Below are 18,453 nucleotides of genomic sequence, written 5' to 3' on the forward strand. Positions count from 1 at the left end.
ACCTTTTTTAGCTGCTCGGTGCAGTTTTAAGAATCTAATGACTAGGAGTTCTTGTGGAAATGAATGTGACTAGCATCCATGATGATGCAGGTTACATCCCTAGCCTTGCTCAGTGGTTTCAGGATCTGGCGCTGCTGTGAGCTGTGGTATAGATCACAGATGTGGCTTGGATCTGGTGTTGCTGTGGCTGTGGTGTAGGCCAGCAGGTACAGCTCCAGTTCAACCCCTAGCCTGGGAACTTCCATATGCTGTGGGTGTGGCCCTATATAAAAATAAAAATAGAAAAAGAATCTACTGACTAGATTTAGTTACACACATAGCAGACCGTTGTAATACTATTAACTTATGTTGGTGATTCTTAATAATTTGTGGTTCAGAAAGCGTCTTGTAAAATTGAGCCTGCACGAGGATGGCCGAATGGTTAAGGTGTTGGACTTAAGAAAGCCTCTTGTAAAATTGATAATTATGTTGTCATGCCTTACCACGAAAGTTCACACATAGATAGCTGCAGGAGATTTAAGGACCCCCATGAAGGCTTGTTTTGTAAATGAGGTAGTACATGTGCTGCATGAGTATAAAAAAGGGCACTATATAAGCTCTGTAAGGAAAATATAACAAATTGATATAAATACTGGAAGCAGGAAGCAGTTATAAGGTGCTCGGGACAGCATATGGAACAGGGAAGTCTTAATGGAGATAATGGAATTCAAAGGCCTGATTAGGCATTCAGAAGACAAAGCCTGTTCCAAGCAGAGGTGATGGCATGAGCAAATAGACTGAAAAAGTATCTCCCCTGTTTGGATATCTGTGAGTATTGAGATCTTCTTGAGGATAATGGTTGTTTCTGACTAACCTTTGAATTCGGTATTGTAACCCACACACAGTACCTGATGTGTTAAGTAAATTTGACTAATACTTATTGAATTGAACTACATTTCTTTACACTTTATCATGGTTCCCGAGACCACCTTTTACTGTATCGTAACGTGTTGTATCTTTGCTCACAGATGTATATTTCCAGAGAAACAAGTTAAATCATGTAATTTCAATGACTGTGTGTATTAGTTGGCTTTAAAAAGAAATACGAAACATATATTAGAGAACAACTTTTGATATTCATTTTATATTTCTTAGATTGTATCTTGGAAACAGTTTTTTTTTGTTTATTTGTTTGTTTGTTTTAGATTTGTGAAAGAATCATTTCTCCTTAGTTACTTGGTTAGCTTTTTGGGAACAGTTAAATGGTCATTAAAGCATCGGATAAACAAATAGCAACCCCAACCAAGTATTCTTTTTTAAAAATAAAAGCCAAGTGAAGTCTTTTTGCTGTGATAACACAATGAATAAATAATAGGTAAATATATAAGTAGTAAGTAAGAAATAAGGTTTAAAAACTGTGATATTCCTAAGAGTTTTTTTGTTTTTTTTTTTCCTCCCCTTGGAAAGCAGTAAAATCTGTGGGGAAGAGGCTGTGAGGGCTGGCATTTTCTTAATTTTAGTTGGATAACAATCCACCTAAAAAATAAAATGTGCACACAAAGGCAAAAACTAAACTTTTTTTTTTGATTATTGATTATCCTCACATGACTGCAAAATATTCCTTGTAATAGTTTCATTGACTGGTTTTTTTCCTTGCCATTATTCTCAATATTAAGTAGGTCTGATGTTGGTGAACTATCAATGCTATTTTAATTCATTTAAAAAAAACTGCCTGATTTTTCTCTCATGTTTGTAATGTTATAATGTGAGCTATTAATTTAAGCATGTTTCATACATTTTCTCATTCAATTAATATTTAATGGGTGCCTATTCTGTGTCAGGCTATTATTTATTTATTTATTTTTTTGTCTTTTTGCCATTTCTTGGGCCGCTTCCGTGGCATACAGAGGTTCCCAGGCTAGGGGTTGAATCGGAGCTGTAGCCACCAGTCTACGCCAGAGCCACAGCAACGCGGGATCCGAGCTGCGTCTGCAACCTACACCACAGTTCACGGCAACGCCGGATCGTTAACCCATGGAGCAAGGGCAGGGACCAAACCCGCAACCTCATGGTTCCCAGTCGGATTCGTTAACTACTGTGCCACGACGGGAACTCCCAGGCTATTATTTTCATAGGTACTATAGAGGCTGTAAAGATGAGCTAAATATTAATTCTCTGAGGCACTGCAGATTCAGGTTTTTTTAGGGGATAGGATAAAATCATACTGATTAATCCACATTATTGTCTCTTTCAGAATTCCAGATTTCATTTGTGAGATAGTTTTAGAGAAGTCAGGGGATACTATAGAAGAAAATTTTACTCTTGGCAATCAAATTTGAATACATGAGGCTCATTTCTTACCTAGCATTCATATCCTGAATCTGCTGAATACTTGGTCATTCCTTTTACTCTTGAGAACTCAACTTTTTGGACTTGCACTTCCACTTTGTGGCTTGACTCAGGTCTTTATTGAATTACAGTAGAATTTTGAATCATTATAATGCTGATAACTAAAACAGACCTAATATTAGGCCTTTTGAAAATTCTTTAAAAATTAATTTTAGATGTATAAATATCATAAACACTTTGAGAGACATCACTATGCATTGAGTATAAGGTAATATATTTCAAGAGTTTATCATATTAAGTCATATCATATCATACCCAGAACTACATAATCAGAGTATTCCAAAGTATTTCAAGTATTCAAAACTATGTTGTATATATACTTGCCTACCCAGTTGTCATTTTATTTGACCAGTATGCAAATTATCTAATCCTTCATTTTTACCAAATGGTCCAAAGGTGATAGAATAAGAAGGTTAAGCTGTGGTGTAGGTCATGGATGTGGCTCAGATCTGGCATTGGCTGTGGTTGTGGCATAAGCCAGCAACTACAGCTCTGATTTGACCCCTGGCCTGGAAACTTCCATGGCTGAGAGTGCAGCCCTAAAAAGGCAAAAATAAATAAATAAATAAAGTTGGGGAAACAGGATTAAGGAAGAAAAAGACTTTGCCCAAGTTTATCCTGCTAATAAATGGTGGCAGTAGATTTGAATTCTCAAGGGCTGATGACTCTTGAGCCTGATCGCAGCAAGTCTCTCTACCTCTTTAGAGCTAGACAGTTTTATTGCTTTGGATCCTTTTGGTATGGAAGGTTTTCCTTCTATCCTTTATTTGCTTTTCATTTCACTTAATACTGTGAATGAAATCAAGAAGATAGCTAAAGAAGTTGTTGATAATCAATTGTAAAATGTCAATTATGTTTCATGAACACATTTGAGATCTCTTCAAATAACTAGTCCTAGTTGAATGGTATGGACTTGTTGACTTATGTTTGTTGAAATTAAGGGACCTTATGACAAAGCATTTTCTTCCTCATATCGTGACTGTTTTCTGACTTGCAGGTTTTAAATGCACAGAGAGCAGGGTACAAAGCAGCCATAGTTCACAATGTTGATTCTGATGACCTCATTAGCATGGGATCCAACGACAGTAAGTACAGGTATCACTTTTCTTCTCTCCTGTTTAACCAACCATTCAAAACTAAACTTAACAGAATTTCTATTCTTTCATTTTCTGTTTAAAAAGCAAAATTTCTTCTCTATCAGAAAGATAATTCCCAATTTTTAATCCTCTTGGAACAGTTTTGTTCATAGTAGAAATGGAATCGATTTATTCTTTTCTGAACAGCTAGTTTTGTTTTTGTTTTTACCTATGTGTTTCATTTTGTTGAATGTGTTTATATTGTGGTGAAAACCAAAGTTTTAAATAGAGATAAACATTGAGTTAAAGATGCCATAGGAGAATTTTTGTGATTTATTTAGAGATTCACAATGTTAAATTTTAGGATATGCAGAAATACTAAGTAGCTGCTGCATTCTTGTGGAATTTCAAAGCCATGTACTTGTGTTCTCTTATACCAGTTTATTATCAGCTCCTTAGCAAACACTGGCATGCCTTTAGGTAGGTTTTCATTCAAAATGAGAATATATTGCTTTATTCTCTGCTAAATATTAGCTTGTAGGGAAAATGAGCCAATTTTAATAAAATAACTGACTTATTTTATTACAGACTGATTTTTAAACTGTATGCTTAATTTAGAGATAGTGATAAAGGTGTCTTTTATTATATTAATGAGGCCACTTTGGGACCCCACTAAAGGATGGGGCTGGCTATTAGGAGAACTAACCAGGTGATTAGAAGATTGGAACTTTCAGTCCTACCCCTGACCTTAGGAAAGGGGTAAAGGACTGGACATTGAATGATCCCCAGTGGCCAGTGATTTAATCAGTCATGCCTATGTAATGAAGCCTCCATAAACACCCAAAAGGATAGGTTCCAAGTTTCCAGGTTGGTGGAAGCGTGGAGATGCAAGGACAATTGCACTCCTGGAGAAGGCATGAAACTTCCACACCCTTCCCATATACCTTGCCCTATATATCTCTTTCATCTGGTTGTTCATGAGTTATATCCTTTCATAATAAACTGGTAATCTAGTAAATAAAATGTTTTGTTGAGTTCAGTGAGCTGCTTTAGTAAATTAATTGAATCCATGAGGTAGAGGTTTTTGGAACCACCAGTCTATAGTTGGTGGCTCAGAAGCACAGATGACAACTTAGATTTACAACTGGCATCTGAAGCGGCGGATGGAGATTCTTGTGAGAGCAGACCCTTAACCTGTGGAATTGGATGCTATCTTGGGGTAGATAATGTCAGAATTGAGTTGAGTTGTTTGATGGTGTGGGGAAGATCCCCATGCTCATTGGCAGCTGGGTTCAGAACCCAAAATATACTGAATATACTGCCAACATTCATGATTAAGTATTTTATTTTTGTTTTTCTTTTAGTACCAAACAGTAATACCCCTTGTTATTAAGTTGCATTGAGTTACATATGCAAGAAAGGCTTTGGAGTGAAGAGCAGACTTAAAGTTATGGGCTGATACACTCCATTGGAATGTATTTAGGACTTTAAATAACTACAGCCTCAATAGGAAGTATTTTGGATTCCCTGACCAAAAAAATCTTTTTATAGAATGAGGCAGTATTTTTTGTTGTTGTTGAGTTAGGGAACTCTTTTCCTTCTTACCTCTGATATAATCTGGGGCAAAATTACAGCATAAAAAAAGCAAAACTTAGTAATAATTTCTTTATGTTTTAAATTATTATTTTAATCTTAGCTCATTAAATCCTAATTATAGAATGCATGAAGTACCCTAAAGAGATTCTGGAATTTCACAAAATGTTTGACAACCACTGCTTAGCAATTAAGAGGAATTAATGAAGGGATTTTACTTACTAAATAATCTAGTATTGTTGGTACTACAGATGACACATTTTTCTTCTCTTCCTTTAATTATCTCAAAAAAATTATTACCCCACATGATACTTTCCTGGTTAGTCAGTTTTGAGACTTGTGTACATTACTGGCAAAATGGAAATCAAGCACATTCTAGATATAGGCCTAAATTCAGATCTAAGCTCTTACTTGTATTGGCTGTATAATTTTGAGCAAGTTACTCTTTGTGTGTTTTGCTGAAGGCCTGGGCCTGGGGTTTAACAATCTTCAAGACCTTCCCAATAGTTTAGTGTTGAATAAAATGATTAGCATTTGTAAACTATTTATTCTTACTAACAGTTTTGCAGGCTGGAAGTGTCAGTTCCCTTTAGCATCTGTTTTCTTTGTAATAAAACCTTTTTTTTTTTTTTTTGTGGTAATCATGTGAATTCCTAGGGAATGCGTGCTAAATGTCAAAAGTGGCACACAATCATAAAATCCTTTGTTTGCTATGGAAATGTTCCACCTGAAGTTATTACGTTTCAAAGATTGCTCAGAATTTTGTTCTTTATTGCTTGGATTACTTTCTGTGAAATTTTGCTCTGTCCTTGAGTATGTGTGTGTTTGAACAATTCATATATCCAACACATGTTGTAAAGATCTTTACCACTTTCATCTTTGCTGTTACTTCATAGAGGAAAGGAAAATCTGGGTTTATTAAAAGAGGCATGTATCTATCCCTCTTTTTTAGGCTTAGGCATAGCTACAAGGAATGTTGCATGTGTTCTTCTAAGAGGAGAGGTTCTAATATCTGGAAACAAAAGGAAGTTTTGAAAGTCCCTTGTTGCCAACATTTCATACAGGAATGTGTCTGTTTTTATTTCAGCTGGGACATAGGATGGGTTAACTCAGTAAGCCAGTTATATTTGTCATCTTCAGGAGGCAGCAGAATGTGGTGGGGAAAACACAAACTTCAAGACCAGGAAATGTGAGTTTATTCCAGGCTGTTGATATATGAACTGACTTGTGATGCTGGAAAAGTTTCTACCCTTTCCAAGCCCTTTATTTTAATCTGTAGCAGTGTAAATTAATTTTAATTTTTATTTGACCTGACAAGGTTGTGAAGATTACATGAGAGCAGATATATGATAATACTGTGCCATGGCAGGGGGGAAAGAACCTAGATGAGGAGTCAGAGCCTCAAATTTGTCTACGCTGTGCAAATTCCTCACTGTATAATCAGGACAAGTTGTCAATATGTCTGAGTTTGTTTATTCTCCTTTTTTTCTTTGCTTTCTTCCTTCAACAAGTGTATTTTGACAGCCTACTCTGCAGTAAGCACTGCTTTAAGCATCCTGACAGCAGCAGGAAATGATACATTTTTGAGGCTCTGCTTGTACTTTTCATTGAGGAAGCAGAATGCAGTAGTTGAGAATGTGGTTTCTGAGTACTGCTTTACAAGAATTGAATCTCATTGCCACCACCTGCTGGTTGTATGACTTTGGGAACATTACCTAACATGTATGTGCCTCACTTTTCTGATCTGTAAAATGGGGATGATGATAGTACTTAATTCCTTGGCTTATTGTTTACAACATATAAAACATCTGGTTCTTGGTAGTAATTTAATGGTTATTTAGCTGCTATTATTATTGCTTTAGTTATTATTATTATTGTATTCCAGAGTGGGAGAGAGGAAATGAACACGTAATCAAAGAGTTATGTTTGTCAAGTAGTGGTAAGTGCTATGTAGAGGACATGCCACGTTAGAGGGATGCGGAGTGACAGGGATGAGAGGAGGATGGCTATTTTAGAGCGGGTGATCAGAGAAGGTATCTATGAGGCTTTGACATTTGAGCATAGGTCTAAAGTGAGAGACTCAGCCAGGCAGATTTCTGAAGGATATTTCAAGGAAAGGGAACAGCCAGCAAATGCAAAGACATAAAGGTAGAGCATACCTGGCATTTTCAAGGTGTGGGAGAAAGCCCCAGTAGCTGCAGTAGAATGAACAGGGGAGAGAGAGTTGCAGGGATAATGTTAGAGAGGGAGCCAGGGACTAGATTGTGTTGGGTCTTGTAGGACTTTGGAATATTTTCTGCAGCGGTTTTAAACAGAGGTGAGGTGAGGTGGGATAATCTGACAGATTTTAAAAGGATCATTTTGGTTGTTCTTTGGAGAAATGGACTGAAGGTGAAATATGGGCAATAGTGCCAATTAAGAGACCAGTTAGAACATTGTTGCAGCAGCCATGCAAGAGCTGATGGTTGTTTGGATTATTAGAAGTGACTGTGATGGGAAGTGATAGAATTATGGGTATATTTGAAGTTGATGGAGTTTGATATAAGGAATAAAGGAAAGGGAAGAGTCAAGGAGAACTCTAAGATGTTTAACCTTGAGAAACTGGGTGGATAGTTATGCTGTTTACAGAAATGAGGAAGAGCAGGGGTAGAATAAGGGAAAAGAGATACTGAGAATTTCATTTGATAAACATTAAGTTCGAAACATGTTAGGCAATCCAACAAAGATATTGAATAGGCAATTGCTTATATGAATCTGGAGAGGCTGGGGTTAGCCATTTAAATTATAATCTGTCTATGATATGGATAATATATTTGGCACATATACTTCGCAGAATTGTGCATCAGAATTAAAATTCAGCATTTAAAAAATATTTCGTGAACTAAAATGTTTGGTTTTGTTTTCAGTAGATAAGTGATGTTGCAGAGTCTCTAAGGTGGCTATTCTGTTCTTATTTGTGTACATCATTTCCCCCCTCTTCTTAATCTTCTGACTAAAGTGAGGAGCTTTTTACATCTCATTAGATACCATAACTCAAGGAAGTTATGTTACTTCCAATATTATAAGTCAGTAGTTAGAAGCCAAAATTTTCTCCTTGAGTTTATCAGAGTATCTCCATGAAAGAGTGAAACATTTTAAAAAGGGTATATAGTTCCAAGTTTTAATTATCAAATTTTAAACTGATATTTGAAAGAGAAAAATCTTTTAGCACAGTAGAACATATCTCCCTAAAATATATATGATTATATAATGGCACCTCTGCAGCTATTAAAAATGATGAGATAGATATTTATTTATTGGAATGACAGGATACCACTGAGTGGGAAAAAGCCTGCATTTTTTTCCCTTGCATGATCCCATTAATACAAAAATTTAAGTTTTTATTGATCTGCATAAAGATAGTGATTACATACTCCTTTACTAATCATTTTGGGTTCTTCCCTCCTGGGGGCTTATATGATATGGGTGTGTGTGTGTGTGAGAGAGAGAGAGAGGGAATGTGTGGAATGAATAATTTTATTTGCATAAATCAAAACAGTCTGAAAGTGAAAAACATGTACTAAGGATACTAAGATTTTAAAACTTTAAAACTTGTCTTTATAAGAATTAAAGAGGGAGTTCCCCTTGTGGTGCAGTGGAAGTGAATCCAATTAGGAACCATGAGATCACAGGTTTGGTCCCTGGCCTTGCTCAGTGGGTTAAGGATCCAGCGTTGCCGTGAGCTGTGGTGTAGGTTGCAGATGCGTTTTGGATCCTGCGTTGCTGTGACTGTGGTGTAGGCTGGCAGCTCCAGCTCCAGTTAGACCCCTAGCCTGGGAACCTCCATATGCCATGGGTGCAGCCCTAGAAGAGACAAAAAAAAAAAAGAATTAAAGAAAAATACAGTAGTGGTTGTTGAGGTTGGGGGGAGAGGTTGATTGTAAAGGGGCATAACAGAATTTGGAAGAATGATAAAAGATTTTATATCTTGACTGTGGTGGTGGTTACGTAATTGTATGTATTTGTCAAAACTTATGGAACTGTTTATATTGCTTCAAATAAAAGCCTTGTCTTTGGGTGCAAAGGATTATGGTTGTGTTCTGTTCTTTTTGTATCTACCCATCTCTTTAAGATAAATAATAAATATGCCTTTTTAAAAGAAACATAGGAAAAAGTTATTGTGAAAAATGTAACAAAAGAAAACAAATGCACTTTCTCTAATGCCAAAACTGTTAAATTAACTCAGTTAAAAATACAGCTCCTTTTTCTATAGTAACAGAGGATTGTTTTTATTTCTCTTCCTGAGTAATAGGTAATTTTTTACAAAGTTCTTGTTTTGGTGGCATTTGATTTTTTTTTAAAATATATATATAAAAGTCAGATTTCTTAAGACACGAGTCAAAACACAAGGCTTTACCATGAACTCCAGGCTTAGGAGGAAGTAGAAATTTACCCAACTTCCCTATCCTATACCCTTTACTGAACTCTTGTCAGCCCTTCATTCTGGAAAGCCTTAGATTGTGGTGTCATTTTCAGACTGTTGTAAGGTGGACTTTTCTTACATTCTTTGGCTTATACTTCTCCTGGGAATGGGTATGTAAAAAAAGCTTTTTCATGTTTTCATCTAGGAATTAAATTTTGAGTGGAAAAAAAACTTTACATTTCTTCCTCTTCTTCCTTTTCTAATAGTTAGTTATGTCTGTAGAGGAATAAATCAAATGGAAGTACTCAAAATAAGAATTATATTTCAATCTCATAGAACCATTGAGATAGTGTGGTAATTGTATATATGCAAAATATCAGCTTTTGTTATTGTAAATGTAATAATATTTCTCAACCATTTTGATGCTAATATAAACCTGCAATATGGAAAAATCAACTGATGGACATTTCAAGTTAGTTGTAATTATTTCCAGTTTCATTTGCTGCTATTATGAAGAAAGTTAAGTTGAATTTCATACCAAGTATGGGCTCTAAAGAATAATTTTACTATTGTTTTATACAGTTGAAGTACTAAAGAAAATTGACATTCCATCTGTCTTTATTGGTGAATCATCAGCTAATTCCCTGAAAGATGAATTCACATATGAAAAAGGGTAAGTACTGGATATAAAAAATAATCATGTAGCTTAAGCCTCTTCTTTTTTTTTTTGGTCTTTTTGCCATTTCTAGGGCCGCTCCCACTGCATATGGAGGTTCCCAGGCTAGGGTTCTAATTGGAGCTGTAGCCGCTGGCCTATGCCAGAGCCACAGCAACGTGGGATCTGAGCCGCATCTGCAACCTACACCACAGCTCACTGCAACGCTGGATCCTCAACCCACTGAACAAGGCCAGGGATCAAACCCACAACACTATGGTTCCTAGTCAGATTCATTAACCACTGAGCCACGACGGGAACTCCAAGACTCTTCTTTATATGAGGGTAGAATTATATAATATTAATGCGATCAAAGTTATATTTTAGAAAGTACTCTATGTTGCTGAATTATCTCTTCTTAAGTCATGATTTTAAGACTTACTATATTGTACTCTTTCCTCTGTGTATGATTGCATATTGAAAATATATTTATGTTAGAGAAATTAAGGCATTCATGTTGCTAAAAAGATAACAAAACTTTCCATTTTATAGCTTAATCAAACCAGTGGTATTTAGAAGCAATGTGATTTACATTTATATGATACTTTTTCATTGAGACATATTTGTATTTTATTAAAAAGAAATGTTATTTTGTAAACAAAAAATCTGAAACAATGTTATAAGTGATGGACTTTTATAAACACAAAAAATTTGTTTTCAAGATTTAAATGTTTGATTTGGAATTAAAAACTTCTATACAGAACTCCTCCCCCAAATCTCATTATTTTGGTTAACATGTAGGCATAGCTGTCTTATGTAATATTAAAAAAAGTGCACTTAACACTTTAGAGCTTCTTCCATCAAACATATCCCCAAAATATAGCAGACGGGAACACGCTTTTGACTAATAGGAACAATAATAGCAATGTTAATAAATTCAGTAATATATATTGAGGATTCAGCAAGTGCTAGGCATTCATGAAGGCACAGCTTATATGTTTGTTTCCATTTAATTCTCACAACAACCCTGTTTAAGGTTTTTTTTAAAATTATTATCCCTTATTATTTACATTTGCCAAAAGAAGAAACTGGCATAATGAAATGCAATTGTGATTATTTAGGGGGAAAAAAAATCCATGAACATTTGAGTTTGAATATGAATAAAAAAGAGGGAGAGGTTTTCTGCTTACAGTTTTTGTCATTCTGTATATAGTTTTGTATTTAAAATATTCTTCATGTACTCTATGCTCAGAACATCTTTATTAAGTTAGGGAACATAATTTTGGATGTTGTATTAAAAATAGTTATGCAAGGAGTTCCCGTCATGGCTCAGCAGTAATGAACCTGACTAGTATCCATGAGGATGCAGGTTCAATTCCTGGCCCTGCTCAGTGGGTCAGAGTTCTGGCATTGCCATGAGCTGGGGTATAGGTCACAGATATGGCTTGGCTGTGGCTGTGGTGTAGGCTGGCAGCTGCAGCTCTGACTTGACTCGTAGCCTGGGAACTTCAATATGCCACGGGTGCAGCCCTAAAAAGCAAAAAAAAATTTTTTTAAAAGGTGAAAATAGTTATTATGCAAGATGCTATTTTGTCAGCCATATTTTTGTAGTTAATAGGGAGGGAGAACTACTACTTGCTTTTACCTCAATATTCCCTCATTTAGAAAAATGCTGTGTATTTTAATATGTATACTAAAGAGGTTTTTTTGTTTTTAATTACAAAGTTGTGTCTTTTTAAGTTAAAAATAATACATACCTGCTGGTAAAATACAGAAAGATTCAGAAATATAAGACATTTTACTGAAAGTCCCTGTGATGCTATTCTCTAACAAAAGCTGCTATTTTAACAAAGCTTTTACTTTTTTTCCTGTATTTGAATGCTGATATTAATTAGTGGTAATGTGCTCATAAAATAGTCCCACCTAGTATTTTGTAATGTATTTTAGATCTGCAATGAAATGTGTAGGTATTTTATCATGTCTGTTCAGTTCAGACTGAATTGACATCAAATGAATTGCAAACATCAAGTGAATTGCAAACATTACTTTTAAAACTTTTTAGATTTCAGAACTTTGCATAATGGATGTAGACTTACACATTCTGATCTGCCTCATCCCTCTGTTAGCTGGCAGATTGGTCATTCTGCCTGCCTGCATGTCTATGTACCCATTTTTTTTTTTTCCGCCTTTTCTAGGGCTGCTGCCGTGGCATATGGAGGTTCCCAGGCTAAGGGTCTAATCGGAGCTGTAGCTTACGACCTATGCCAAGGCCACAGCAATGCAGGATCCAAGCCACATCTGTGACCTACACCATAGCTCACAGCAACGCCAGATCCTTAACCCACTGAGCAAGGCCAGGGATCGAACCTGCAACCTCATGATTCCTAGTCGGAATTCGTTAACCACTGAACCATGATGGGAACTCCTCTGTCTACCCATTAATTTATTCTTCTTATAAAAATGTTCCGATGTATTTAGAAGTAGAAAGATGAAGTATAATGAACCTGATCATTGTTTTAGAAGTTATCAACTCATGGCCAATTTTGTTTGGACCGTCCACCCTCAAGTGCCTCCCCCTCATCCTCCATCTTTCTTCCCCACACCATGATTATTTTAAAGCAAGTCCGGATAGCCTGTCATCTCAGCTATAAATATCTCAGAATGTATCACTAGAAGATAAGATTATATATAAAAATATAACATTATCATTTATTTATTAATTCAGTATCAACACAAATGTCAGTCTTTAGATTTGCTTCAGAGCAAATTAAGGCATGAGATCACTCTATTTTTAATCCATAAGTTTGCTGTGTCTCTTTTTCCTGGCCATTTATTTATTGAAGAAACAGGGTCATTTGTCCTGCAAAATTTTACTACAGTCTGGACTTTTCTGATGTATCCTTGGCATATTGCCTAGAGTGTTCCTATGTAACTTATTTTCTCTGTAAATTGCCTAATTAGATCTAAAGGTTTGTCCAAATTCAGGTGTGGGCAGAGGCTCCAGGAAGATAGATATGGTGAGAATAATTTATATGTGTTATTGTATTTCTACCAGGAGACATAATATTTGGTTCTCTCTTTGTGATAGGAATAATCATTAATGATCATTGTATGGGTACATTGGTTTTTTAGGATTTGCAAGTAATCTAATTTTATAATTCCTTCACTTATTAGCTAAAATACTTCTATAAAGTGGAATCACACCCTACCAATTATTTGATTATCTTGAAGTATAGTCTGTTTAGGAAAAATAGGATAAACACTTGATTCTTTTTATTTACTCTTCTTAAAATGATGTAGTTTTCTAGCATCTTCCAGAGATGATTTAATGTATTTTAAAGTTTGACTGAATTCATGAGTTAAAACCTGTTTAATATGCAGTTATTATCTTTATAGATATTCACATTGTCTCATTTCAAACTTTTTCAGGTTTAATCCTGATTTCTTTCAACATGAATTTAGGAACTTTTGGTTGCTCCTTGTTTTCTATCTGATAAGATGTTCCAGGCCTGTTTTATTCTTTCCTTCCCTCCATTATGAAGCCAGTCATTTCTCCAAGGAGTTCTGGTTCCTTTTAACTGGATATGGTGTTTAGACACCTTGTGGGTGGAGGTGGTCATTGCTCCTGGGTTTTTCGTTATTTCTAGGGCTTTTCAGTGAGCAGAGCTAGGAAACATACATGTTTTTAAAGATACAATACACCATGAGTATATGTTGTTGCTTCCAATTTAAATTCAGTATTACAGGTTCTTTGCTTTATAGGTTCTTTGACCTTATGTCTGTATTTTATTTTTCCATACTTGAAGACACCAGCATAGTTGTTTATTTTCTTCTTTAGTTACACAGTGCACACACAACAGACTTAGAACAATAACAACACTATTACCAACATTTTTTAAAAAGTCTCTCACTACTTAATATATATTAAGGATGTAAAGTCATATTATTGTGTTTTAAAGACTTTGAAATAATTCTTCTTTTGCTGATACTACCACCTGGAAACTCGGGTCTCTTTGATTCATTTTGCTTTTACATTTTAAGGAGTGCATTAAAAAACCCCCATCATGACTTTCATAATTATGTATGAGCTTAAAAAGTCAAAATCAACAAAACAATGTATATTTGAAGACTTTTCATCTTCTGAGTATCATCCACCCTTATCCACACTATTCCTTCCTGTCCTCCTCACCTTATAAGTAATATTTTTAACAGTTTTTAGTTTATTGCTTAATTTTAAAAATTAAGACCAAATATCTATCTTTCCCTCCATCATCTACCCTCAGTACTCAGTACATGATCACTATTTCCTATCTTGGTTGTTTTTTTTTTTTCACTTAACAGTATATCCTGGAGATCATACCATATAAGTGAATAGAGTGATTCTTCATTCCTTTTAAATAGCTGCATAGAACTCCATTTTATTGATGGGCATAGTTTGTTTAATCAGCCAGTCCTCTCTTGATGGACACTGGAATAGTTAACAGTCTTTTGCTGTTATAAATAGTGTTATAGTGAATAATCTTATGTAGAAGTCTTTTTATGTTTTTGCTAATATACCTTTGTGGAAGTTCCCAGCCCTGGGATTGAACACAAGCTGCAGCAGTGACAGGACAGAGTCCCTAACCAGTAGGCCACCAGGGAACTCCTTAACATCCTTTTTATGCTTAAGAGAGCTTAAGAGCTATTCGCATGCCATTTTCTATGAACTCTATTTGTAACCCATTTTTCCTGTTAGTGTAGGTAACTTTTCCCTCTTTTTTAGAAGCTTTGTTTATTAAATATGGTAACCATTTATTTGTGCTGTAAGTTTTTTTTTTTTGCTTTTTTTTAGAGCCACTCCTGTGGAGATTCCCAGGCTAGGGGTCAAATCAGAGCTACAGCTGCCAGCCTACACCACAGCCACAGAAATGCAGCATCCGAGCCACATCTGCGACCTACATCATAGCACAGCAACGCCGGATCCTTAACCCACTGAGTGAGGCCAGGGATTGAACCCGCAACCTCATGGTTGGTTCCTAGTCGGATTTGTTAACCACTGAGCCACGACGGGAACTCCCCAATCATAGGTATTGTTAATACTCTGTTATTTTAATTTTACTTATAGTATTGGCTTTAACATAATCAAATATATTAACCTTTTCCTTTGTGCTGCTGGTCTTGAGTCTTAGGAAAATGTCTACTACTTTTAGGTTACAGAGGAAGTTAACCCACATTTATACTTGTAATGGTTTCATTTTTAATATTAAATCTATGGCTCATTTGTAATTTATTCTATATATAGCTTGAAGAATGTATCCAACCATATCTTTTTCCACATAAACATCCTGTTATCCCAACACTACTGCTAAAAATGTTTATCCTTTATCCCATTTGAGAATTGAATTTTCTATTCTTTATCTTTTGTCTGCCAATACCACACTTTTTCATCACATTTTTTTTTGAAAAAAGTATAGTATCATTTATTCTTCATCTCTGTCTAGTAGGCATTTACTTTAAAAGGCTACATTTGCCTACAGATGTAAGTAATTCTTTTTTATTACTCAATTAATTTTATTACATTTATAGTTGTAGTAATGATCATCACAACCAAATGATAACATTTCCATCCCAAACCCCCAGCACATCGCCCCAACCCCCAAACTGTCTCATTTGGAAACCATAGGTTTTTTGAAGTCTGTGAGTCAGTATCTGTTCTGCAGAGAAGTTCATTGTGTCCTTTTTTTTAGATTCCACATGTAAGTGATAGTATTTGATGTTGGTGTCTCATCGTCTGACTGACTTTACTTAGCATAATAATTTCTTGGTCCATCCATGTTTCTGCAAATGCCATAGTTTCTTTCTTTTTAATGGCTGAGTAGTACTCCATTGTGTATATGTACCACATCTTCTTGATCCACTTTTCTGTCAGTGGACACTTAGGTTGTTTTCATGACTTCGCTATTGTAGATAATGCTGCAATGAACATTGGAGTACATGTATCTTTTTGAGTAATGGTTTTCTCTGGATAGATGCCCAGGAGTAGGATTGCTGGATCAAATGGTAGTTCTATTTTTAGTTTTCTGAGGAATCTCCATACTGTTTTCCACAGTGGTTGCACCAATTTACATTCCCACCCACCCACACCCAAGAAATTATTATGCATTTATTGGGTGTAGACATTTTTGATGATGGCCATTCTGGCTGGTGTAAGATGGTACCTCATAGTGGATTTTATTTGCATTTTTCTAATACATTAGTGATGTTGAACATCTTTTCATGTGTTTTTTGGCCATCTGTATGTCTTTGGAGAATTGTCTGTTTAGATCTTCTGCCCATTTTTTGATAGGAATGTTTGTTTTTTTGGTATTGAGCTGCAGAAGGTGTTTATAAATTTTGGAGATTAACCCCTTGTCAGTTGATTCACTTGCAAAGATTTTCTCCCATTCTGTGGGTTGTCTTTTCATTTTGTTTAGGGTTTCCTTTCTGTGCAGAAGCTTTTAAGTTTAATTAAATCCCATTTGTTTATTTTTGTTCCTAGTGTCATTACTCTAGGAGGTGGATCAGAGAAGAAATTGCTGTGGTTTATGTCAGAAAATGTTTGGCCTATGTTTTCCTTTAAGAGTTTTATACTATCCAGGCTTATATCTAGGTCTTTAATCTATTTTGAGTTTATTTTTGTGTATGGTGTTAGTAAGCATTCTAATTTCATTTTTTTCCATGTGGCTGTCCAGTTTTCCCAGCACCACTTATTGAACAAGCTGTCCTTTCTCCATTGTATATTCTTGTCTCCTTTGTCATAGAGTAGTTGATTGTAAGTGCACAGCTTTAATTCTGGGCTTTATATCCCATTCCACTGATCTGTGTTTCTGTTTTTATGTTAGTACCATTTGATTTTGATGACAGTAGCTTTGTAATATAGTCTGAAGTTGGGGAGCCTGATTCCTCCAGCTCCATTTTTCTTTTTCAGGATGTCTTTGGCTATTCTGGGTCTTTTGTGCTTCCAAACAAATTTTAAACTATTTTGATCTAGTGATGTGAACAATATCCTTGGTAATTTGATAGGGATTGCATTGAATCTGTAGATTGCCTTGAGTAGTATAGTCATTTTGATAATTTCTTTTCCTTTTTTTGGTCTTTTTGACATTTCTAGGGCCACACCTGCAGCATATGGAGGTTCCCAGGCTAGGGGTCCAATCGGACCTGTAGCCACCAGCCTACACCAGAGCCACAGCAATGCGAGATCCAAGCCGAGTCTGCGACCTACACCACAGCTCATGGCAACACAGGATCCTTAACCCACTGAGCAAGGCCAGGGATCGAACCCGCAACCTCACGGTTCCTGGGTCAGATTCGTTAACCACTGCTCCACGACGGGAACTCCCCATTTTGATAATATTGATTCTTCCAATCCACGACATGGTATGTCTTTCCATCTATTTGTGTCATCTTTGATTTCTTTCATCAGCATCTTATAGTTTTCAGAATACAGGTCTTTTGTCTCTTTAGGGAGGTTTATTCCTAAGTATTTTGTTCATTTTGATGTGATGGTAAATGGGATTGTTTCCCTCATTTCTCTTTTTGATCTTTCATTGTTAGTATATAGAAATGCAGTTGATTTCTGTATATTAATTTTGTATCCTGTGATTTTGACAAATTCATTGAGGAGCTATAACAGTTTTCCGGTAGAGTCTGTAGGATTTTCTAGGTGTAGTATCATGTCATCTGCAAATAGTGACAGTTTTACTTCTTCCTTTTCTTTTTCTTTTTTCTTTTTTGTCTTTTCTATGGCTGCTTCCGTGGCACATGGAGATTCCCAGGCTGGGGTCCAGTCAGAGCTGCAGCCACTGGCCTACTCCAGAGCCATAGCAACACGAGATCCGAGCCACATCTGTGACCTACACCACAGCTCATGGCAACACCGGATCCTTAACCCACTGAGCAAGGCCAGGGATCTAACCTGCAACCTCATGTTTCCTAGTTGGATTCGTTAACCACTGAACTATGACAGGAACTCCTACTTCTTCCTTTTCAATTTGAATTCCTTTTATTTCTTTTTCTTCTCTGATTGCCATGGCTAGGACTCCCAAAACTATGTTGAAGAGTAGTGGTGAAAGTGGACATCCTTGTCTTGTTCCTGATCTCAGTGGGAATTCTTTCAGGTTTTCCCCAGTGAGAATGGTGTTCGCTGTGGGTTTGTTATATATGGCCTTTATTATATTGAGGTAGGTTCCCGCTATGCCCACTTTCTGAAGGGTTTTTATCAGAAATGGGTATTGGATTTTGCCAGAGGCTTTTTCTGCATCTATTGAGAGGATCATATAGTTTTTATTCTTCAGTTTGTTAATGTGTTGTATCGCATT

At 35.9% G+C, this 18,453-nt stretch overlaps 1 protein-coding gene across 2 annotated transcripts in view; it reads left to right on the forward strand.

Annotated features, from left to right (window-relative positions):
• RNF13 (ring finger protein 13) overlaps nucleotides 1-18,453 on the forward strand; it is a 140,942-nt gene that overhangs the window by 65,719 nt on the left and 56,770 nt on the right. Inside the window, exons 5-6 of one of the 2 annotated variants that reach the window (XM_047784514.1) lie at nucleotides 3,386-3,473; nucleotides 10,042-10,132. In XM_047784514.1, coding sequence (XP_047640470.1) covers nucleotides 3,386-3,473; nucleotides 10,042-10,132 — 179 coding nt within the window. Of the gene's footprint in view, nucleotides 1-3,385; nucleotides 3,484-10,041; nucleotides 10,133-18,453 lie in introns of both variants that reach the window. The other variant, XM_047784525.1, reaches the window with a different exon arrangement.

The sequence above is a fragment of the Phacochoerus africanus genome, chromosome 1, assembly GCF_016906955.1.
Source record: "Phacochoerus africanus isolate WHEZ1 chromosome 1, ROS_Pafr_v1, whole genome shotgun sequence".
NCBI lineage: Eukaryota > Metazoa > Chordata > Mammalia > Artiodactyla > Suidae > Phacochoerus > Phacochoerus africanus.